The sequence below is a fragment of the Cygnus atratus genome, chromosome 2, assembly GCF_013377495.2.
Source record: "Cygnus atratus isolate AKBS03 ecotype Queensland, Australia chromosome 2, CAtr_DNAZoo_HiC_assembly, whole genome shotgun sequence".
NCBI classification, from domain to species: Eukaryota; Metazoa; Chordata; class Aves; order Anseriformes; family Anatidae; genus Cygnus; species Cygnus atratus.
The window spans coordinates 19,807,971-19,832,157 of record NC_066363.1 but is presented as its reverse complement, the minus strand read 5'-3'; the positions used below and the strand labels follow the sequence as shown (position 1 = coordinate 19,832,157).

The 24,187-nt window shown below is 41.2% G+C and overlaps 1 protein-coding gene across 2 annotated transcripts in view; it reads right to left on the bottom strand.

The window, feature by feature from the left end:
- Window positions 1–871, bottom strand: part of NEBL (nebulette) — a 257,642-nt gene extending 256,771 nt beyond the window's left edge. The window contains exon 1 of one of the 2 annotated variants that reach the window (XM_035545546.1): window positions 587–871. In XM_035545546.1, the coding sequence (XP_035401439.1) occupies window positions 587–655 (69 nt within the window). In that variant the 5' untranslated portion in view covers window positions 656–871. The remainder of the gene's footprint in view (window positions 1–586) is intronic. The other variant, XM_050709174.1, reaches the window with a different exon arrangement.
- Window positions 872–24,187: the final 23,316 nt, after the last annotated feature.

Here is a 24,187-nt window from a genome sequence, read left to right as displayed (position 1 = left end):
CCGGGACTGTTTTAAAGATAACCGAGGCGGGAGTTTGACATTTTTGTCTAGTTAAAGGGGTTGGGGGAGAGGGGGGGAGAAAAAAAAGCGTTTGCTAGGCACGCTATGCTGGGCGAACGGAACCACCAACTCCTGCGATGCTCGGCTCTTCGGCACGCTTAGCAGCAACTAAATTTAGCGCGTAAGGCGGCTCTGCCCCCGGCAGCTCCTTTCCTTCGCTCGCCCGGCCGCCCTGCCGGGGCGAGCAGCCCCCAGGGACGGGGCACGGCTGCCACCGGCCCCGTTGCATAAGAGGCAGCCGGAGGCTCCCGGCCACCAGAAGGCACCGACCCCCGCAGCCTCGCCCGCAACTTCAGCCCTCGAGGAACCCGCCGGGGACCCGCGGCCGGCCCCAGGGCTCCGCGATGCCCCCGGCGGGCGTCAGCGACCGCGGAACCGGCCCGGCCCCGAGCCCTGCGTCAGCGCCGTGACACGGCCGGCCACCGGCCCCGGCCCCGCGGGGCTGAGCCGGAGCGGATGGCGGTGCTTCAACCGCCACCTGCCGCCTCGCCCCCCGCCCCGGAGCCGCCCGCCCCCGCCCCAGCACCTTGTCCAGGCAGTTGACTTTCTCGGTGGGATAGACCACTTTGCCACAGCGGGCGCACTGGGGGTTCATCTTGCGGCTCCTCTCGGGCTGCGGCTCCCTGCGGCTGAGGTTGCTGCTGCTGCTGCTGCTGCTGCTGCGAGGCGGGCGGCGCTGGACGGGGCTGCGGGCGGGCGATGTACCATGCCCCGGGACGCCGGGGGCTCCTCAGCGGCTGCGAGCGGGCGACGAGGTCATCGGCGGCTGGGGAAGGGAGCGGCGCTCCGGCTGACTGCGGCTCGGCAGCATGTGGGAGTGGGCGGGCGGGGAGCCGCTGCCTGTCGCCCCCGCCCGCTCGCCGCCCCGCAGCCACCCGCCCCCGCCGCCTCCGTGTGTGCCTGCGCGCTCGGCTCCCCGCGCCGCCGGCTGGGTGACTCACGCCGAGCCCCGCGCAGGCAGCAGCCGCAAGCCAAGCCCACGGGCGCGGCGAGACGCGACCCGCAGCGAGAGGGAGGGAGGGAGGGAGGGAGGGAAGGAGGGCGAGCGCCGCGCCGCAGCCGCCCGAGGAGGGCGAGATGGCCGGCTCCTGAGGCGGGGGGAGCCCGGCTGCGGCCGCCTCCCGCCTGCACCTGTCGCAGGCCCGGCGGGAAACCCGCTGAGGGGACGGGCGCCCGCCCCTCGGCCCGCCGGGGAGCTCCCCGAAGTCAGGCCCGAGGCCGGCGTGGGGGTGTCCTGTGAGGGCCGGGGCGCTGAGGGGAGGCGTCCCGGGGCCCCGTGGAGGGGTCCCGGCCCAGTGTGACACGGGGGGGAAAGTAATTTCGGGAGAAACGAACGAGGCGTCTCGTTCACCGAAAGGCAAAATGACACTGAGCACACCAAAACTTCTCGGGGGGGGACATGTCCTCAGCCAGGTCTCAGGGAAATCGTTCCAGCAAAGCATCCCCTGCACTGGGAACTGTGGGAGTTTCACCAGGAGGGTTGTGCAATAGAAATGTCTCAGCCTGAATCAGGTTTTTACCTATCGCACCCATCAGTGGGGTAAGGAATTTCTCTACCTTCTCTCAGCTTTGTATCCCAATTACTTTTAATGCTTGACTTTTGCTGCCTTGCTGAGGCCGAGTATCCCAGGCAGACAGGCAGTCCCACAGGAGACACTAATGTGCAGTACCATATCTCTGCAAGAACAGTAAATTCAGCTCCTCGGAGCAGGCTTTTGCCATTCATTTTTGATTCGCTCATTAGCTCTGTGGGAATGGTGCAGCAAGAAGTCATGCATTTTTCCTTAGGTGTGGACTTGTTTAACTACTTGGAATATAAACCATGCTGAGAAGAGTGCTTAAGCCAATGCAGTGCAGCCTTCTCTGAGGTAAGGGAGTGTTTTTTTTTTCAGTAGCGCAGCACTTTGTGTGGCTAACAGCAAGGACAAATTCTGCACATAGTTGAGCGTTATTAAGTAATCAGAATGCAGTCAGCTAAACTGGAATACTTGGCAATAATTCTTCCTTGGCAACCCAACTTTTATGCACTGACTGGTTAAAGGCGTGGGGAGAAAGACTAATTTCATTGAAATTAATAATATATGTGATTAAATGAGAAATACCTAATCAGGCTTTAAATATTATATGACAGAAGTTGTAATGCTGCTTCAGCCTCATCTAGACATAAACATCTGGCACCCAGTGAAACTCATAATGTTGAGATGCTGGCTGCGCTGCAAGCAACAGGAAAGCAGATTTGCAGGCTGTCTTGTAAATGCTTATTGTCTGCTCTGGCTCTTGGTGCAGTAGAAATTAGAGCAACTGCTGACCAGTTAGGTTTTCATTCCTGCAGTCTGCAGTCTGGTCCATTTCAGGGCCACTGCTAGCAATTTGCAGATTTCAAAAGTCCTGAATCATATATATATTTTTATTTATTTATTTATTTATTTATATTTACTGCTGTTAACCAATTATTCTTGATATGGAATGTAAGATTTTTCTTCTCAGTGTTCATCACATTTAACAGCATGATTATTTGTCATAAACACTTGAAGACCAATTTTGCCTCAGCTTCTTGTCATCTAGAATTTACCTGATAGAAGTACGTGCATGCATGCCCTGCAGTGCAGAGGCAGCAAGTCTCATCATCTGCTGCCTCTGTGCCGTACAGATTGCCTTAACACTTTCTGTTGGATGGTCTGACTGGAGGTGGACAATGGCTTTTATACAAGGAACTCTGAATGCCAGGCATTGCCTAAGTTGGTAAAGAAAACTTGAACACATGGTAACTCTGTTCTGCAGAAACTGTCATTTGTGGATCCATCTAAGACCACAGCTGAGTTGGCTTAGGCCCAATACATAGTAATCAATCTCCATTCTGCAATGGCTACAGTGTAGTGAGGTAGCAAGTCTGTAATAGGTACTGGGATAGAGACCCAACTGAACTAATTTCACAGGGGCGCTGGATGTTACCTATGTGGAAAAATAAAATAAAATCTTTCTTATGGCTTATGGGTGAAAAGGCTCCATAGCTCATTAGAAATAATTATAGGCATACAGCTGCCCCAACTGCTAATATAAAATCTTTGAGATGGAGGCTTCTTTCTTGGAAACTCTAGTTCATTGTAATCACATTCAGCACCTTCTCCTCACCATACGGACACAAATCATTTGGATATTACTCTCCATCTCAATGCTACCATAAAATCTCCTTCCTTATTCTTACAGGGAAACTTTTTATTAACCAAAAGATTGACACTAAACTTGGAATAATAAAAAGGAATATCTGCAGCTGTATCTCAATTGAGTATTTTGACAGTATCAAAGCATTCCAATATTTATCAGTATTTCAGGATCTTTTTATTAACTTTTCTTAGTTTTCTCCACATGGAAAAAAATAGGGTCTTCATTTCCATGGCACAGAGGTCTTTCCTCATCAGTTACTACTGTACTGAAAAGCAGGTTCTTCTGCTCTTTACAAACCAATGTGAGAGAAACATTTACTTCCCCCATGACTGTCTGTGAGAAAGCAGTGAAACATTACTCATCAATAGCCTTTCTGTTTTCTGAGGAGGTAATGATGCAATCTTAAAGTCCAACAAAGCAAAATGTAACAACCCTGCTATGTCAGTAGCTAAGAGGGTGTAAACCAAAGACTGCCAAGCACAGAAGGGCAAAGACCTTGCACTCTAGCTAAAGAGCTGTTCTCACAAGCTTGATGACTGTAGTAGATGGTGGACCTCTGATTAGGTTTGAGAATTTATTCCAAACTGGTATTTATTGGCAAGTTGTATCCCAAGATCTTAAGCAATTGTACTTATCTCATTCAGGGTATTTCAGGGCTGTTTGTCTAGCCTAGATGATCAAAAAGTGGATGTTTAGCTGAGCAGTGCAAATCGGGAACACCTGCAACTAGATGCTTTTTTTCAGCACACTTATGGAAGTCTAAGAGAGAAAGACCTTCCTGGGCAGCATAGTTACAACATTAGAAGTATTGTGACAGAATAAAAGAGTGACTAATACTGAGGTTCCTACATCTAAGGGGTAATGCCATTACCAACATCACTTTATATTTGTTTATTTGATGGAAAAGGTTTCAGTGCTCCTTTCAGTTCATTTGAGTGATAAGCATGTAAGTGTGTGCTGAATAAAAAAAAAAAAATGTTGATAGGTGATTTCACTTGTTGAGACTGAGTTCTACCCATGATTTCACTTGTTGAATTTTACCTGAGACAGAAAAGTTTTGAAACTGTTAAACTAGAAAGTTATTCTATGTTATTGGAAGTAACTTGACAATATCTTCAAAGAGATGACCCATAGAAACTTATTTCTATGGTAATAGAGTTCTCAGTTTTAAATCTTCCTGAAGGTTTCTTGTGAACTTCCTCAGCTCTTACCTATAAAATAGGCCCTTTGTGTCCCATCTCCTATGGCTGAGGTTAAGACCTGTTAGAACCATCAAGTTAACTTCTAAGCATAGCAAGAAAGTAAAGGCTTCTGTTTTGGATCTTAGTACTTCCCAGGCCATACACAAAAACACAGAAATGCTGCTCACTCCCATTTTGTGATCAGCTGAAGGCATTGTCTTTTCACCAGAACTTCTACAAATGAAGTCTGCCCATAATATTACAGATGTACAGAGTCCTATTGGACAAAATGTGCATTTCCATAAATATGACAGATGTGGTTTTCTATCATTCAGATATGTATTCATTTAATTACATCAAAAAAAAATGCTGAATGTAGTATGCCTTGAATAACAGCTGATATCCCACTTGCAGTGTCTTCAGTCAGTCATTCTTGAATAAATACAACAATATAGTTTTATATTCTGAAGGACTGTTGTAAAAATAATGTTTGGCAATTCTCACCAATTTTTCATATCAGATCTGTTCTTTATACAGGTATAAAAGGTGGGATAGTTAACAAGTTCATAGTCAAAACACCATCTTACTACTGTAACTAACTCATAAGGTTTGGGTATAAGCTCCAGCAGATAACAGATATTGTATCATGTTTAAGTGGAAGGATGATCTAGTGGTTAAGGCACTGCATTGAGAATTGCAGATGAAGCCTCTGAGCAGTACTGCAATACAGATAAATTATACTGAAAGAGGTTTTGTGAAGCTCTGTGGCTGTCCTTAATTATGCAGGAAGGGAAAACATTAAACCTGTATTGGTTGGCACAGGAGTTGCCAGTCAATTTTTGACCCTTACTATTTGAACTTACATTTAACTACATAAAAGAAGAAACTGCATCGTTACATTTCAAATAGGAACAATGCAACTTTAATGTGACCTTGTTTAGAGCTACCCAGGGTGCTGTTAGAGAAAAGTGCTTTTAAATTCTCTGTGTGTAAGAATAATTTATACTTTTCATATGCAAGGGTCATTGAAAGTGTATTTTCAACTTCAGCTTTAGAAAAGCTAAATCCAAAAGTGAATGTTCTATCAAAACTGAGACAAAGCCGGCAATGGTTAGACTTTATTATTTTCTGTAATATGATCCAAACAACCCTCTGTAGTAGAATCTCAATGTGCATTCCCAGAATTAGCCAATCTTTAGCTATTCAGATTAATCTTATAGAGTAAGGGAATAGTATAACGAAAATTGACAGTCAATCACCAGCACTTTTTTCTGTTCCTAGGGTTTCTTCACTCAAAAACCACGCAGACTGAGTACTGCATCCTGCAACAGCCATCTGCTTAGCAGATACATGAAAAAATAATAATCAAAAGTCAGCATGAGAACAGAGTTGTATAAAAGAATGGGGCTTTTATTCTCTTACTATTAAAGTTGCCATGGAAGTTTCTATTATTTTATGCATGGAGTCAAGATTTTCCCCTGTTAATGGATCTTCCAGGATACCTGGCTGATAATTTCTCTTCAAATTATGAAAAGGAAAAAAAGAAAAAAAAGTTTTGCTTTTATGTACAACTGAAGAAAAAGGTTACTGTAATAAAGCTTAGTAAAAAAGGGTTGGTTGCTTGGGTTATGCTGAGCAGAAGGTTGCCAACCTCATTTGGGTTTGCTTGAACCTAGGGTAGCTGATTTGTGAGCAAAAAGCAGTTCGAATACTCCATTCTGGTGCAGATCTTATTACCTGTGTGCATATGTGTTGTTTCAGAAAAAGCAGCTGGGCATCAGTGAAGCACTCTATAATTCAGGGGCACAAAACAGGTGCAGTTTTGTGGATAGCAATACACAGCCTGCTTTGGGAATTTGGCAATGCATGCTTAAGTGTTAGCTTTCTTAGCTGGAATATCCAGAGATGGAGGTAAATGAGCGCAACTAGGAGGCTATAACCGTATATCCAGCACTTTGTAAATTGTGTCTTCTGAGATTTGGGAGAAACATTCAGCCTGAGTTCAGTAACATATTCTAACATCAGAGGCTGGGTTGCCTGTGCACCCTCCACATTAATCTTACATGGTATATAGTTTAAAAGGAATGAGCAATGCAAACAGGTGCAGGCAGAGCACAGTGTTCCTTGCTACCAAAGCTGCACCAGTCCCAGTGCCTCATTTCAACCATTCATTCTATCATTTAGTTTGCAGACAGAGGTGAGGAACTCAGTGAACCCAAAACAGTGTTTGCATAGAAAGTAGCCTGAAATCTGGAAGCCTTCAAACTGAATTTCCATATTCGGTGACAGAGCTTAGAAGAAATACACATTATTAGTATTATTTTTTTTGTTATTGCTCCTTTCTCTGTGATATAGTCTCTCTAATTTTTCAATTCAGTTACAACTCAGAGGATGTTCCAGCCACATAAACAGAGCAAACCTTTTATGTATATTGCATTGAAAGCACTGGGAAATTTTCTACCAGCTCTAAAGTTTAACTGTTTTCCATCCCCTCCTAGTCAGAATCATGTTTTGCAGGAATAATTAATAAATAAATAAATAAATGATTAGGGGAGTTAAAATAAATATTTTATTCAATAAATTGATTAATTTTCATTAAAAGTTGATACAGGGATGAAAAGTCATCAGCACAGCTCTTGGAGAAGCTGAAGGAAAGGGTTGTCTTCAGTCACCTCCATTACCCAATGTCAGGAGTCAAAACGAGTTGCTTAATCCCAATCCAAACAGATTTCCAAAACTTCTACCACCACAGAAAACCAATCCAACACAGTCCAGGCAAAAGGTCCCATGCTAGAATGTCAGCTGAGCAGCTGTGGAAGGACAAAATGTTAATTATTCATTCCATTTTAATAACCGTCACTTTTTATTTGCTGTGTTGAGTTAAAAAAAATTTATTAGGTTTTGCTTATGAAGATGAAATGGAAATAAAAGATTATTTGTTAATTGTGGATATTGTTTACTGGCCTATGTTTAGCCTGAGAATAAAATAGGAATTTAGAGATAAAATTAAGGTTCTAAACTGAATTTTAAAAACTAATAAGAGGCTTCTGGTAGCTTTGAATAAAAGCACAACAATGGCATTATTCATACTCTTGTCTATGCAACTACTTTCCCATTATTTCCAGAAATAGTAGTTGAGTAGCTTCCTGCCTAAATAAAGAGTTCACGTAGATGGAAAATAGTCTATAAAGCTTTTTAAAATATGGTTTCCTTTTTTAAACTGAATGACATGGTGAAATACAGGAAGGGTTGGGCTGTGATTGGACCGGATTCTTGAATTTAATGTTTTAAAAGGTTACGTGACTGCTTCAGAGTAACTAAATACACCTACTCTGTAGATGGCCTGTGAGTATCATAGGGAATTCGCTTCCTCCATTACCAAAAGAAACAGCTAGTTGTAGTAAAGATGCAGAATCATTAACAAGCCCAACTCCAGGCTGCAGGGGAAACTGTATTTCCAACCCTCCTAGTAAGATTTTGAAATTATAGCCTTCACAGTGCAGACCCGTCAAATCTCACACACTGAGAGGGAGTCTCACACATTTGGCTCCCAACGTACCTCCCCTGCAGCTAGACCTGTATCACACTCATTTGCAACACTGCGCCGTGGCTTCTCTCCCATTCCCTAACCCTTTGTGCTAGGCACAGCTGGATGACCCCCTCTGCAGCCAGCCAAGCAGCTGCCACTGCCGTGTGGAACCCGGGAGCAAGAGAGGAGGAGGATGTGCAGTGCAGCATCACTGCACTGCTGAAAAGAAGGATGGATTCCAGGAGAATTTCTGGAAATATTGGCAAAATCCCTGTCCAGAAAGCAAAAATAAAATCTCTTTGTAGGTCAATGTTAGTACTTTTCCAATGTGTTACTTTTTAACTCTTCACTTTTGAACATAGATAACACAAGCTCCAAAAGAATGAAAATAAATAAAATCTTATGTTTTTAAATTATAATCTATTAAAAAATGAAAAAAAAAAAACCACCATTCAGACATTCAAATACGTTACAGGCTTAGGTCAGCAAGACAGTGACTCGTGATAGTCTTCTCCCAGCAAGAATAAGAACGTTGGCTTCTGCAGCACTGTTACTGGTCCCAAGCTTGCAAAGCATGCTCAGAGAGTAGGAGGCAGAATTAAGGAACACTCACCTTCCTAGCGTACCCAGAGAGGCTAAAAACAAAACAAACACTGCTAAAAGCAAAACAAGTCTCTACAATAGGGTTAGCAAAGCCCATCTCGCTTTAAGCTCAGCTCAGACACTTTCAGGATGCGGCTCTGAGTTCTGCCTTATTCCTAAATTTTTAACAGCAAAGCTTCAAAGAATTGAAAGGTTGGGGGCAAAAGGCTGAGGCAGAGACTCAGTCCTCTCCTTCACCACCATATGGTTCTCTAGTGACCTGAAAGGTACTATTTATTGCCTGGTACACTGCTGCTTTCATTGAAAAGACAGGGACAACAACCTAAAAGGAAAGACTCCTCTCTCTCCAATATCTTTCAGTACGTATTTTCATAGGCTACTTTACCTGGCCCAGAGCAAAGTCTAATTTGTACCATCTTCCTAAATACAAAGCTGTCATAATGGATGGAGATAAACATAATCTGATCTTCTATTTGTTTATCTGAAATTAAATATAACTGCATTAGAAATTTAATAATAAATCCAGCTCAAGTTTTTTAAACAGCTTGACTATTTTAACTGGTAATATTATGCTGTGAATAGACATTTTGCTGTATATACAGACACTTTGTACTGTGGAAGATCTATGTCATCTCTTTAGTCTGAACCTATTATCTGTATTTATTTCCTCTCTGCAATAGATGGCATAGAGAATACCAGCTCCGATGCCACTGTCATGAAAAAGATAGTCTAAAACTCAAGTGCCTTTCTTTTCATCAGATCTCTGCACTTGCTCATTAATAAAAAATTAGAAGAGAAGGAAGAAAGCAAGTAAATATTCAGCCAAAAATTCAACTGAATACTTTAGACCTTGAGTAAGATTCTCAGTAATCTTGCATTTTGGAGGAGTTTTGTTGTTTTTTTTAGATATGGTACAAAGACATACACAACGCAAGGAAGAACTTCAGAAAGAGACTACTTAACTTTTCTTCCTTTAAACTTTAGAATTAGAGCTAGCACATTAACTAGAGTCTCCAGAAGTACATGGAGAACATCATATCACATAAATGAAATTTTCTAACATGTAATTGAGGATTTTAGTGTGAAGTTCTCATTTTTCCCTGACAGCTTTCTATGAATTATCTTAAATGGTATCTTAGAAAAGGCAATTATTATGTGGAGCATTAAGCAGTGCACAAATATTGGTACATTGCAGAGATGCCAGTTAATTTTCCCTTGACTACTGAACCATAAATAAAGGAAAACAGCATTGTTCAATGGTTCTAGAGTTATACAGCAGCAAGCAGAATTTGTATTGCCGTGTGAAGGATACAGTTTTGGAACATACCACAGAGGGAATTATCATGATGTTATGTTATACGTTTGTTTAATTCATTCCCATTATAAAGCCCTAATGGTTTTGCTGTGTCTGCACCTTCCCCTGCTGTACTTTGCAGACCAAACACTCTGGCTGTCCATGGTGGCTTGGCAGCAGAGTACGTTTCAAATTAACATGAGAGTGACCTACTTGATCCATCAAGGGAAGGAGGGAAAACTCCAGAGCATTTCAGAGTGCCCAGCAGCGTGACTCATCAAGGAAGTCTGAGCTGCCCATACCCAGCACAGCAATTGTGTAAGGCAGCAGTCAGCCAGCAGCAGCAGCATCTCCTGCCTCGGAACAGAGAGCTCTCTTATAGAGGATTAGCACTGCAGCCCTGACATAACCACTGCTATTGTTCTAACAGTTAGAGAGCTGCTCAAATGAGCCCTAAAGCACCCAATCTCCCCCAGTTTTCCAGCTTTCCTAGGCAGCCTGCCTCTTCCACCCCAAACTAGGGCCTTGCTCTGACAGCATTAGCTAGGTACAAACCCATGGCTGGCATCTCACGCCTGCCTTGCTGCCAGCAGCATGGGTCTGGGCTGCCAGTGCTGCAGCGTGCCCTGCTGCCTCCAACCACATGCATCGGTGCTCTTACTACTGCTTTTTCCTTTAGAGCTCCTGCATTCTAGCTAGTAAAGAGAAACACAGTTCAAAGCCACCAACTTTTCCAGGACGGCATCATCTGAAGCAAGCAGGAGGGTATCCTTCTGGCTCTCCTTCCTTCAACCACAGCCTGATTTAAACATTCTCCCATCTGGCTTAATTACATCCCCACCGGCACTCCTGACATGGGGTTGGAGTTAGTCAATCCCTCTGCTAAGAGAGAGCAACAAATAACTCCAGATATCAGGTAGGACCCTCCTTCTTTATGGTGCCTCACAAACGAGAGGCAAACAAGTAAGGCAAGGACCAAGGGCTTGCAGGATAGCTGTTGTGCCCAGGAATATTGATGTGGAGATTGAATGCTGCTGGGGACTGCAGCCCAAGCCTCCCTCCGGAGGAAGTCTTCAGACCAAAGTGATGTTGACATAGTTTGCTAGTCTGCTTGGGCCTGATCCAGCGCATGCTGAAACCAACTGAAAGACTCCCACTAACATCCGTGTGGGTTAGATTAGAGTTTAAATACAATAGACTACTTAATGCGCACTAAGGAGGAGGTTCAGCATAAACAGAAAACAGTCTCGTTGGTTACATGCTGGCACCAATTTTAAATGTCATAAGCTCTTTTCACAGCACCAGTTGGTGCAAGTGGACAGGAAGCTACTGCGCCAATGTTATGTGTAGCTATGATTTTTCCTTCATCACAGTTAATTCTTTGATTAAAGAGAAGGCCAAATTTCTGGGGGCCATTTCAGATACTGTTGTTCTGAATTAAATTTTAGGGCTGTTTATCTCTAAAATCCTGATAAATAGGTGTTAACTACTCTATGCCAGCTTTCAAAGAGTCTCCTAGCAAAACCAAATTCTTCGTGCTGCAGAAAGCTTATTAAATAGTGCAACACCCTGGAAACCGAACAATGGGAAAACTTCCAAACAAAACATAGATAGTAGTAAACTTCCCCACTTTGATGTTATCAAAATGACTTCAGGAGAAAAAATGTCAACGTGACATTTACACTTCTTGGTGTAGAAAATACATGCCCCTCCAATTATTGTTCAGAAATGGTGCCGCAGCCCACATGCTCACAGCCACTACACATACTGCACCTGAAGAGCCTAAGCAAAAGGGCATCTCTACCATTTTTTTTTCTAGACTTTTCTGAGCTGGCACTTGGCTGCCAATTTCCTTTGCTCAGCCTGTATTCCAATTGTCATAAATATTGAGGTCAATGTATAAATATCACTCTGGATAAATGCTCTGTATAACTGCAGTACATTTAGTCTCCATAAATCCAGTTAAATAAGGCAGGATTGCACAGCAGATCAAATGTTATATCCTATCAGAAAACTTTCCCCGTAAGCAAAAGTGAAATTGCACTTACCCATATCTACACTGGGATAGATATTACAGCCGGTTCTAACATCAAGATCATCTTAACACCAAATCAATCAGTCACTTAGTCCAAAAGGTGTTTTTAACTCATGCCTTCATACTCCCCCTCATGCCTTTGCACTGGGAGGGTGACTGCTATCAAGTCTATCGCTTAATATTATGCACTATTTCAGAGAACTGTCCTACTCTGTAAGGGTACTAGCCCTATTTTAGAAAAAATAAAATCAGAATACACCAAAAAAATGGAATCTGTCCTCAAAAGTTTGTTGCATTTAATTTTTTTTCAACCCAAATATGTTCCTCTTATTAGGTACACTTTTTTTTAACACTTGCAATACCCTAAAAAGTTCCTTATCGTCCTAGAAAGGGAGAAAATAGAAAAAATCATTAAGGAAAGAAATCATTACGTGCGAGTTGCAGTTGTAAAATTAATCCACTCAGCTAATGATAGATCAGAAAACCCACAAGCTGTCAGATTTTCAAATTATACAAAAATTTGCCAAGTATATCCTAATAATTACATATAATAACTGTCATGTGAAATTTCTCTTCTTTTTTTGCTCTTCTTAACTACCCTGCAAATTGTTCCAGATGCAAGGCAAAACCTTCAGCTCACCTACCAGACTACCCCAAATACAACCACACATTTCTTTTAGACAATATATTCCTAACAATAATAATAACAATAATAATAACAACTAAATGCGACTTACAGAGCTAAGTTATACAACACTATTAATAAAGTTAGGGACAACAGACAGTAAATTCCAGCACAAAATTACGTGTGACATCAAACCTATTTGTTACAAAATAATGAGAACTATTAATAATGAGAATTAATTACAATGAGACCACGTCCTATTTCCAGCTCTCACAACTACAGCAGATTAAGAAAGATCTAAGCCTGGCAAGCTTTAAGCTAACTTTTGTGATTCTGGCTGTTCTGAAAATAGATTTTCCTCTTGTCAACAGGTTTTTCTTGGACCAAGACAGAAGATATTTTTATTATTATTATTTTATTTTATTATTAATTAAATCCAAGCTACATGTTAAGAAAAACTTGTAAGGTTGAGGATAGTAAAGCATTGGAATAAACTGCCTGGCAGGGAAGGTGATGGAATCTCCATCCTTTCTGGGTGTTAATAATAGCATAGCCAGTGTTGAAGTTAGCCAGTGTTGAGTAAGAGGCTGAAGGAGGTGATGCCCTGAGGTCCCTCCCAACCTGAACCACTCTATGATTTTAAACTAGTATCAAGAATAGTGCAGATACCTCTGGTCTTGCCTTGAGACAAGAATTGGGACTGGTCAACTATTTGAAGTACCTTTCAGCTCAATGATTTGATTAGATGATTTCTCCATGTTAATTGTGTCTCAACATCCACGCAGCTTTATTTGAGGGGGAATTTCCTTTGTAATTCATGAGCCTTTCTGCTGTTAATGAGCCAGCAGTGGGCCTAAGCCACATCAGAGGGTAGCAAAGAGCCACATTAGCACGACAAGAATCTGAGGTGACAGGAAAGAGGATCTGGGCAGGTGCAGATCCAACCTTGCAAAATTTACAGTGGCCTTAAACAAATGTGTGATTTTGAAATGTAAAAAAGACACTTCTCAGGTAAAAATATTCTAAGTTGGAATGAAGATTGGGTGTATCTCTTAGATAAGAGAATGGGAAAGGAATTTAATGTCTTCTATTCAAAGTGCTTCATTTAAGTCTTTAAGAAGACAGTATTTCATTCTACTAAAATAAAGGCAAGTGAAATTCATTCTAAATATTAAAATACCCTAATATCCAACTGGTCTGTAAACAAGTCATACATTAGTTCAGCTAGATAGCTTCTCAATTTTCCTAGTCACTGAAGCAGTGACAATATCAGTTGGCTGAAGAGAGGACTAAGTACTGGCTTTTTTTTGGTCCTATATTTTATTCTATTTTATTTAGTTGTAAGGAAACAGTGGCAAAGTTACTTAGGTGATTTAAAATGTATGTTTACATTTCTGGAAGCTTTATTAAGTGTAAAGAGATTTTTTTTTTAAGTGCACGTCTTCCTGGAAGAGACCAAAACATTTTATTCAGAGGCAAAAATACTTGAAATGTTGTGGGGTATTTTCCATTTTAACTATAATAGTTCATGTTTACAGTTCACTCAGGATAATGAATGACTGCTTATAATTAAGAATTTCACAAGATTTTATTCTGTACACCATCCAACTTTGAAAATTGTGTGATTACTATTGCCCAGCATTGTCCCAGTCTACTTTTTGTGCCTGCTTTAGTGATGGATTGGAACATTGTTCCCTGACCACCTCAAGGATGGTTAATATTTTGGATTACTCCTTAACAGAAAACAGGAGGCATTTACCCACAGGAAACGCTGATAGAAAAGAATATTCATTGAGTGTACTCTCTATGTATGTAGAAATAGTAGTAATAGTGTAATTCTGCCAGAAGATCCATAACGGAGCTTGAATGAATGTATTTACCTCCCCCCAAACTGATGAGTGCTCTCTGCATAAGAAGTCCTGAATAACCTGAGAAGAATATGTGTATTTAAGTAAGCTAAATATTTGCTTAGTAGAAATTGTGTGGCCATCATATTTTACTTAGTCTCTGATTTTACTATTATATTTAAAGCTATTTTCCTTAATAAATTAAAACATTGGTTTGGAATTCAGGTGAAAGAGAGGAATTGCAGATTTTTCTTTTCTTTTGTCTGTCTGGAAGAGGCATTAGCTTCATTAATCAGTGCAGAGATTGGAGCAATTTATCTACTATGGAAATGCCTCCATCTAAAATGCAGTAAACACTAAAGTCCAGAGTAGGTAAATTATGAGAAAAAAATAAAAAATAAAACTGACTATATGCTTTTATTGAGCTACATTACTTCTAAGAAAATTACAATGTAAAATTTGGGAAAGGGCTTTTTCAAAGAAACATAATAAATTTAGTGGGTGCAGAACCGATTTATTATTCCAAGAATTTGAATTGATCAGCCTGCTATCTGCAATCTAGCAAACACATTTCTCCAGGGATGTAAAATTGCCACGGAACGTGCTCCAAACAGCATACTGAATTGGCTGCCCAAAGACAGACTCACAGTGATATATCAGTTTCCACTGCCATGGTCTCTCGTAGTTATTAGAAGTCTTTGAAAAAATAATGAGATTTAAATGGCTGCCTCATAGAAACTGTCTTTTAATAATTGTTAAAAATCATTATCTGCTGAATAAATCTATAAGAAAAATGATTATCCTTTTCTTAGTATTATTTTGACACCAGGAAATCTGTCTATGTAAGCTTGCAAACTTTGACTGATTTTATAAAATCTCTGTATCACTGAATGTTTCCATGTAGAGTGAATCAGTGATTTGCTAACAGGAACTGTCATATACTGCACAGAAGCCATGTTACAGAATTATCAAGACTTATAAAAATGTGAGTAAGAATACCATTGAAGTTGACTACAAAGGGTGGCTGAGCAGCAAGAATTACATTTTTGAGTCCACGTCATGTTGATCGAAAATCTGCAAAATTTATTAGCTGTCAATAATCCTGAGGGGGAGCTTTGAGGATGATGGAAGCAGATGAGAGAAAGGACGAGACATTTTTAGCAGAATAAGATCTCTTCTAAGTAGCTCTGTATCAGCAACCAGGAGAGAAAAAGAATGACCAAAGAATACAATGACAGATGAAAACAAGGGTCTTTAGGACTGACAAAAAAACTGGTGGGTTGTAGATGACTGAAGATGTTTAATTGTTATTTTCATGTGGATCTGCAAGCCCTCTGTAGTTTCTCTGTAAGTGAAATTGAGGTTAGAGGGAAGGCAGCACATCCTTACATAATAGTCCCTTTGCTGAATCTGCATGTTAATAACTTGCACTATTGCACATTTTCTGAAGAGTGAAATATAAGCACAGCTTTCCAGGGGGAGGCTGGGAAGACCTTAGCCCCAGCTTTGGCTCCGTTTCATTTACACCACTGAGACACTGGTGACTCCCATACTCCCATACAGCCAAACACCACTACAGCTTCTCCTTAGCTCTTTATAGCCACAGAGAAGCTAGACTGTTGTGCTGCAGCCTGCTGAATGTGTGTGTTTGTGTTTTCTTTCCTCTCCTGACTGCTAGCATCTCTCTCATGTGACCCAATGCAGGTTCAGTGACTCAACACAAGGGCTCAGATCACCCTTCCAGGGCTACATCTGGCCCTGAACTAACAGGCGCATCGTTTCATTAGGACTGTGGTGAGTGCTCAGCAGTGAGGAGAGCTGAGAGGGCTAGTGCTAGTTTCAGAGTAACTGGCCTGAAACTAATAAAAACTCCCCATTTTTGGTAGCAGCTGCTTTCAGAATGTCACCTCTAATACTGGGAGAGCCTGTATGTCAGACTCTCCTCTGAAAACCATGTAGAGACACCCAGCCAGTGCTCGATAGTTCCCCATTTTAAAGGAGAATTGGTTCTAAGCTTCTAAGCAGCTTTCTCTGACTTTAAGGAAAGATCTAAATGTCTGCTGCAGACAGCTTGCACATTTTTTTCAAGGGACAAAGAATCTTAATGCAGCACATTACGAGGGGACTTCCTCCCCAGCTATATTTTCTCGCATTTGTTACTGTGGTATGCACTCATGCTATTTACTGACCTAGAATTCATTCTATGAATTTCCAGTCAAATACAAAATCAGAAGACATTAAATTGCATAGATACTTGGCAGTTTATGGCAAATGACAAGAAGTGCTCTGCAAGCCGTGTTTCATCATGTATCAGCAGTCCTGGCTATCAGGGGAGGTCCCAGTCAACTGGTGGCTAGCAAATGTGATGGCCATCTACAAGAAGGGCCAGAAGGAGGATCCAGGAAACTACAGGCCTGTCAGTCTGATCTCAGTGCCGGAGAAGGTCGTGGAGCAGATTATCCTGAGTGCCATCATGCAGCACCTACAGGGCAACCAGGTGATCAGGCCCAGTCAGCACGGGTTTATAAAAGGCAGGTCCTGCTTGATGAACCTGGTCTCCTTCTACAACACGGTGGCACATGCAATAGATGAGGGAAAGACTGCAGACGTGGTCTACCTAGACCTCAGTAAGTCTTTAGACACTGTTTCCCACAGAATTCTCCTGAAGAAGGTGGCTGCTCATGGCTTGGACAGGTGTATGCTTTGTTGGGTTGAAAGCTGGCTGGGTGGCTGAGCCCAAAGAGTCGTGGTGAATGGAGTTAAATCCAGTTGGAGGCCAGTCACTAGTGGTGTCCCCCAGGGCTCAGTACTGGGGCCTCTTCTCTTCAATATCTTTATCAATGATCTGGACAAGGGGATTGATTGCACCTTCAGTAAGTTCACAGATGACACCAAGTTGGACCCGAGAGTTGACCTGCTCGAGGGTAGGAGGGCTCTGCTGAGGGATCTGGGTAGGCCAGACCGATGGGCTGAGGCCAACTGTCTGAGGGTCAACATGGCTAAGTGCCAGGTCCTGCATTTGGGACACAACAACCCCCTGCAATGCTACAGGCTGGGAGAAGAGTGGCTAGAAAGCTGCTCGTTGGAAAGGGACCTGGGGGTATTGGTCGGTGAGCCAGCAGAGTGCTCAGGTAGCCAAGAAGGCCAACAGCGCCATGGCTTGTATCAGAAATAGCGTGGCCAGTAGGACTAGGGAAGTGATTGTCCCTCTGTACTCAGGTCTGGTGAGGCCGCACCTCGAGTACTGTGTTCAGTTTTGTGCCCCTCACTACAAGAAGGACATCAAGGTGCTGGAGCATGTCCAAAGAAGAGCAACAAAGCTGGTGAAGGGACTAGAGAACAAGTCTTATGAGGAGCAGGTGAGGGAGCTGGGGTTGTCTAGTCTAGAGAAAAGGAGGCTCAGAGGAGACCTTATCACACTGTACAATTACCTTAAAGGAGGCTCTAGCGAGGTGGGGATCAGTCTCTTCTCCCAAGCAGTAAGTAATAAGACACGAGGACATAGCCCTAGGTTCCATCAGGGGAGGTTTAGGTTGGATATTAGGAAAAATTTCTTCACTGAAAGGGTTGTGCAGCATTGGAACAGGCTGCTCAGAGAAGCAGTTGAGTCACCATCCCTGGAGGTCTTCAAAAAATGTGTAGATGTAGACCTTAGTAGCATGGTATAGTGGTGGACTTGTCAGTGCTGGGTTAAAGGTTAGACCAGATGATCTTAGAGGTCTTTTCCAACCTAAATGATACTGTGATTCTATGATTCAAAGTAGATGAAGACAGAAATACAAAACCAGAATGAGATGATATTGATAACTGTGATATAATTTTCCCACACAAGCAGGCTAACTTAAGTTCTTAGACATTGCTGGAAAGGCAAGCATTGAAAAGAAAAGTTGATCTTGTGAATATTTTTGTGAGCTTCATTCAGACTAGAGAAAAAGGACAGGGAAACTGAAAAGTTAACAAGCAGCCCACAAAGGCAGTGTATTCATCAGAGGTGTGTACATAGTCTGTAAGAGATGGTAGTGTAAGAGCAGAAGATGAAGACCATGAAGAGCAAAGACAAGTATCTCATTATGTAGCTCACTAACCAACCACAAGCGTTTATCATTGATGTCTCTCTTCTCAGAGCGGCTGAAGCACTACCCTGCTCTCCAGCAATGAGATGCTGTCCCAGATCTAGCCAGCTACATAAATTGAGCACATTCTTTAAAGCACAAGTTTGTTCTTGTAATGATTCATTGGCCCATGTTTGAGAGACCTCAATCTAGATGTCTAATAAAACTAAAAAAAAAAAAAAAAAGTTTATAAATTCATTAGAATTCCTTTAAAGGCATTTCTTTTTTGCTTCAGGTCTGGCCTACTGAAAGACCAGTAATCCATTGATGAAGCAGAGCCCTTTGTATAATTTTAACAACTGGCTCCAAGTAAAACTATTTACTTTTGTTTAAGTTCCCAGTAGAAATCCAATATTCCATTTTCTAGTTTTACAGCAAATCCAGAAGATTTTGCAAAGATGTTTCATCTGCTTTGTTAGACTTCAGATGGTATCTCCAGTCCACTGAATTTCAGGGGTTCCACATGTATACTGGGATCTGCAGGTCTCTTCTCCGGCAACCAGCAGAGGTAATAGGAAGTTTGTGGCTGGAGAAATCTCACCAAGCCATGGATACCCTCCAGAAGTGTGGGTAGCCTTCAGAAATTGCTGTTTTACTCTCCCCACAGAACTGCTTCACTGTTTTGTGGGGAGGACAGCCCCTGCTCCCACAGCACCAACCTGTTTCATTAGCTGAGGTCAGCTGTCATTCAGAATCCCAGTGAAATTTGTCTGTGGGCTTTAATACTGACAAATAAGTGTACTTAAAAATCAAATTTGAACATATACATCTTTTTCTTACATGCTGAGATACAGAATTTGTGTTTCACTTGCAAATGTTAGTAACATTACCGTGACCAGCACAAACAGCAGCTTGTAAGGCTATAAAAGTCCAGAAAGGAGCAAGAAGACAATTTCTTTGAAATATGCTTATAAAATCAATTAGTTTTAAACTGAATCAGTAGAAAACAAGATTAAGAATTTTAAAGATTTATCACTAAATTGAATAGTTTCTGCCATAATAAATAATGCATCCAGTGGGAAAAGACATACCTAGGAGATTTCTTTATTCATCAATGTTCACTCTAAATGGTTCTGACTGTGCAAAATAGCTGTAAGTGGCAAAGCCTCCCTGAAGCATGCAAATCACTGTGTGGTACACTTTAAAAATGTTAAGGACTATATGCCCATTTAGAATTTAAAATAGGTGTCTGCACAGAGAATTAGAACATAAGGGAGAGTGGCGATCCAGGTCCAGCTGATTTGCAGCTCCCACACATGCCACCCAAAACCAGGACATGTGCAAAAGCAAGAATGGCTACAAGTGCAGCCAGGGGACTCTGTTTGTCAAAGGTCTCCTTAAATGCCTCCTGTCCCTGTCCTGATGCAGCAAAGTCCCCTTCCTGTCCTCTGTATGGAACTGACAGCAGGTCCTCGCAAGGGTACTGGGTACACTGCACATGCCACCTCTGCTCACCAGTCATCTGATTGGGTGGTGGTCATTTGTTTTTCACTCATAGGATAACCAAGGTCAAATTCATGAGAGAGGACAGTACTTCTGCAGCACAATACAATTGCTTATAGATATTTCACAGTTGGGAAATGCCTATAAAATAGCTAAAATTAAAGGTAAAGCTTTTACTCTTAGTAAGAAACATTTTTTAAAGTAATATGCCACTTCACTGGTAGTCTATTTGTTATTAAATCTCCAGACACTGCAATCCAGAGACTGTAAGATTGCAATAATTCCAATTTGATTTCTTTTTATTTTGTTATGAATTTCTAGCCCTCTTGTTTGAAAATTTGTTTAAAAGATATTGAAAATAGAAAGTAAAATAAATATTTTATATTTCCTGTGTATTTGTTCATCCTATGCTCCGATTTATGACTCCTGAATACTACGAATTCAGCAATAGAGTACCATCTACTTGAATTGCATAAATCATAGAATCATAGAATATCCTGAGTTGGAAGGGAACCCCAAGGATCTTCAAGTCCAACTCCTGGCTCCACACAGGACCAGACAAAAAACAAACCTGAGAGTGTTATCCAAATGTTTCTTGAATTCCAACAGGCTCAGTGCCATGACCACTGTCCTTCGGAGCCTGCTCCAGTGACCGACCACCTTCTTGGTAAGGAAGGTTTTCCTAACATCCAGCCCGATAATAAACATAATAGAAAAAGTTTGAATCAAGTATAGATAAACATTACCCATTCTGAACTTATTTTAAATAAACTTTAATTCTAAGCCCTTATATAGAATAGAATCTTATGTAGAATCTACTTCTTTTCCAATATTTATATTTTCAGATTCTGAGATGTATATCCCATTACTGCAAATGACACACAGTACAGCACAAAGATTTGAGAATACATGCATCAAGTTATGCGTTGCATGCTATAATTTTTTCTTTGAAGGATTTGCAATTAATCATTAAAATGAAGGCAATAAAACTGTTATGCTACCATTATCTGGAGTTTATTAAAAAGTGTAAGTTCAACCTTGCATATTGTCCTACTTTAACTTCAATACCAAATTTTACAGCTTCAGGTCCTCATAGATAGCAAGATTAGCATGTATTAATATTAAGCCCTTAATCCGTTCTCTAATTGCTATAAAATTTAGGGTCATTAACAACTTCAGTCATTCCTGACCAGCTTTTTAATTGGACATTGTTTTTTGTCATCTATGTTCAAATCTGTAGGCACAAACACTGAAAAGTGTGATAAAGCTCAAGTGACAAGACATGAACACTTCAGACAGACGTTATGAGTATTACATGAGGGGAGTGTGTGCATTCATGTAAATATGATAGTGTGCTTGTTTGTTTTCTGAAACAGTTTACTATGAAAGGAAATCACTTTAAAAAAAAAATCAAGAAATATTCCAAACTTACTTTGTTTTATAACAAGGTTTTCCAGATACATTCATTTTTTATGGGCTTTCTTTTGATGTTGTTTCTGGTATTGCTTCTACACTTTTCTGAGGCTCTGAGCTTTATTTTGTAATTCCGACTGGTTTACTACATAATATTTAGTTGCTTGATAAACCAAAAGCAGTTTAGCAGCTGTTTACCCTTGAATAAAATGTTTGCACTAGTTAAATGCCTGAGAAGAAAACTTAATCTAGATTTGAAAAGCCTACAACTGGAAGTAAAATTTAAGTTTTTGAAGAGGAATATAAATACATTGAATTTTTAATTTTATTTTATTTTTCTGAGGGTGGCAGCAGCCTAGAAAATTTCTGCAAGTCCTACCCAAAAGAAAATTATGAAACTAAGAGAAGATTCTGAAATGTGGAAAAGAATATGTAGAACTTGGTATGTGTACGTCTGGTGGGATTTGGCAGGAGAAGACTGCTTGCTCAGATTCAGGGATGCCATACTCTATGTATTCTATTGCTTCTTCATGTCATTGACTATCCCAGTGTTATTCTATGAAATTCTAATTTACAATAAACAGAAGTCCCAGTGTTGTAATCATGGCAAGAAATCCAAAGATGCAGAAGATACACAGAAACCATCAGTAGAATAGATGTTTGACTTTTAGATTGTTTGCAGAGAAGAAGACAGGGGCAAAATGGACTGTATACTGGATGAGAGAGGCAAGATGAACCAGGGTAAGGGAGCAAGATAAATAACCTGTGTACCCACCACAACACTAAGCACTTTTACCTGAATGAGCTCGTTTGGACAGGAAAAGCAAAGCTGCAAAGTGCTCTGAGGGGGATGATTTAATATAGTTTGTCTTGCTACCCCAGCAGGTTTGGTTCAAAGGCTCTTACATCTCTGCATGGTGTTGGCATGTACACTGCACTTAAATCATTAGGCACTGCATCAGCTGATGAGTTCACGCTCAGAAAAGAGACAGTGTGGTCTGTTTGCTGCTCTAGAGGGTCATAAACCAGCTGGGGACAATGAGGGAGGCAGAGCGCTTGGAGGTCTGAGCCAATGGGATGAATACTTTTGTGGGGACCCATCTAGTATCTATAAAGCACCTTCAATATCTGTCACTAACACCATGGTTAAATGATATACTGCCAAAACCTGAGTTCAGTTTTAATGCACTGTTCAGCTCACTCCTCTCTAAAATTGATATTAATGGATATTATTAAATGGATTTTTTTTTAATCCAGGTCATAGTGATCAAATAAATTACTATTTAATTATTAAAGAAGATAAACTTCATTATAAGATATCATTGTATACATGCTTGTAGCACAAGGAGTAGACAAGAAACAACCAGGACTTAAAAGAAATGATTCAACTGGTAATGAAGAGGTAAAATATGACTACAAAACCAAAAATGGTCATTCTATAATGTCCTAAATATTTCTGGATCTACTCTGTAATATGTAGTTTAATTATGTGAGAATCAACTCTATTTTTTAGATACCAATTCATCTTGTGGTAAAATACACTTGTAAATGTCCTGAACATATGAAACATAAGTCATATTCTACATCTGCAATGGCTAACCACTTTCAAGGAAAACAGTGTGATACTTTGAACATAAATGTGTTATCTAAACCAACTAAAAATATATTTATTTTTTTTTACCAAAAAAAAAAATGTCAGTACCTACCTCCTAACATGGAGTATTTACAGATTACCCAATATAGTAGTTCCTGAGGTAGGTTTCAAGACTCTCTCTTACAGAAGCTGACTTGTGAACCTCAGAGTTTTGACTTGTTTCTGAGAGCCAATGCAAAATTATATTTATATTTTGTTAAAACAAATAATGTAGTGGACTGGTTTTAAGGGATGTTTGTAAGGTCAGTGGCACCCAATGAATTAATGTTATGAGAATTCTTCTAAGAGTTTCTATTTGTCCATTAGCACTTTTATTTTAAAAAAAAAGAGGAAAAAAACACCTTTCTCACCATTGGCCCTAACTGAGAGCCTTAGTTGTACAACCAAGAGCAATGGCTTGTCTACCTCTCCTGGATATTTACTGCCAGGATTACTGAACCTGCAACTTCCTATGCAACCAGAGGCATTCATTAGTACTCCAAGGTTGATTGTACAAATCTTTTTCAGTTACTGTCAGATATTTTAGTGTATTTAGTGTATTTTACTAAATATACTGGCCCCAAAAAGGCCAGCTGTACCCTGGGGTGCATTGGGCATGGCATAGCTAGCCAGTTGAGAGAAGGGATTTTCCCGCTCTACTCGGTGCTGTTGCGGCCTCACCTTGAGTACTGTGTGCAGTCTTGGGCACCACAGTATAAGGCCATAAACCTATTAGAGAGCATCCAAAGGAAGGCTACAAAGATGGTTTGGAGGGGAAGACATATGAGGAGTGGCTGAGGGCCCTGGGTTTGTTGAGCCCCGAGCAGAACAGGCTGAGGGGAGGCCTCATGGCGGCCTGCAGCTCCGTCACGAGGGGAGCAGAGGGGCAGGTGCTGAGCTCTGCTCTCTGGGGACAGCAATGGGAGCCAAGGGGACAGTGTGGAGCTGGGACTGGGGAGGGTCAGGCTGGGTGTTAGGGAAAGGTCCTGCACCCAGACGGTGGTCAGGCACTGGGACAGGCTCCCAAGGCCAGTGGCCACAGCACTTGAGTCTGACAGAGTTCAAGAAGTGTTTGGACAATGCCCTCAGACATAAAATTTAATTTTCAAGTAGTCCTGTGTGAGCCTTGTGTGTCCCTTCCAACACAGAGTATTCCATGATTCTATGATTTTACTCTGTACAGAGTATATACCTGTATATATACCTGTTCTTGAAGTCAGTATCAGCCTTCTCCTTTGTCTGACATC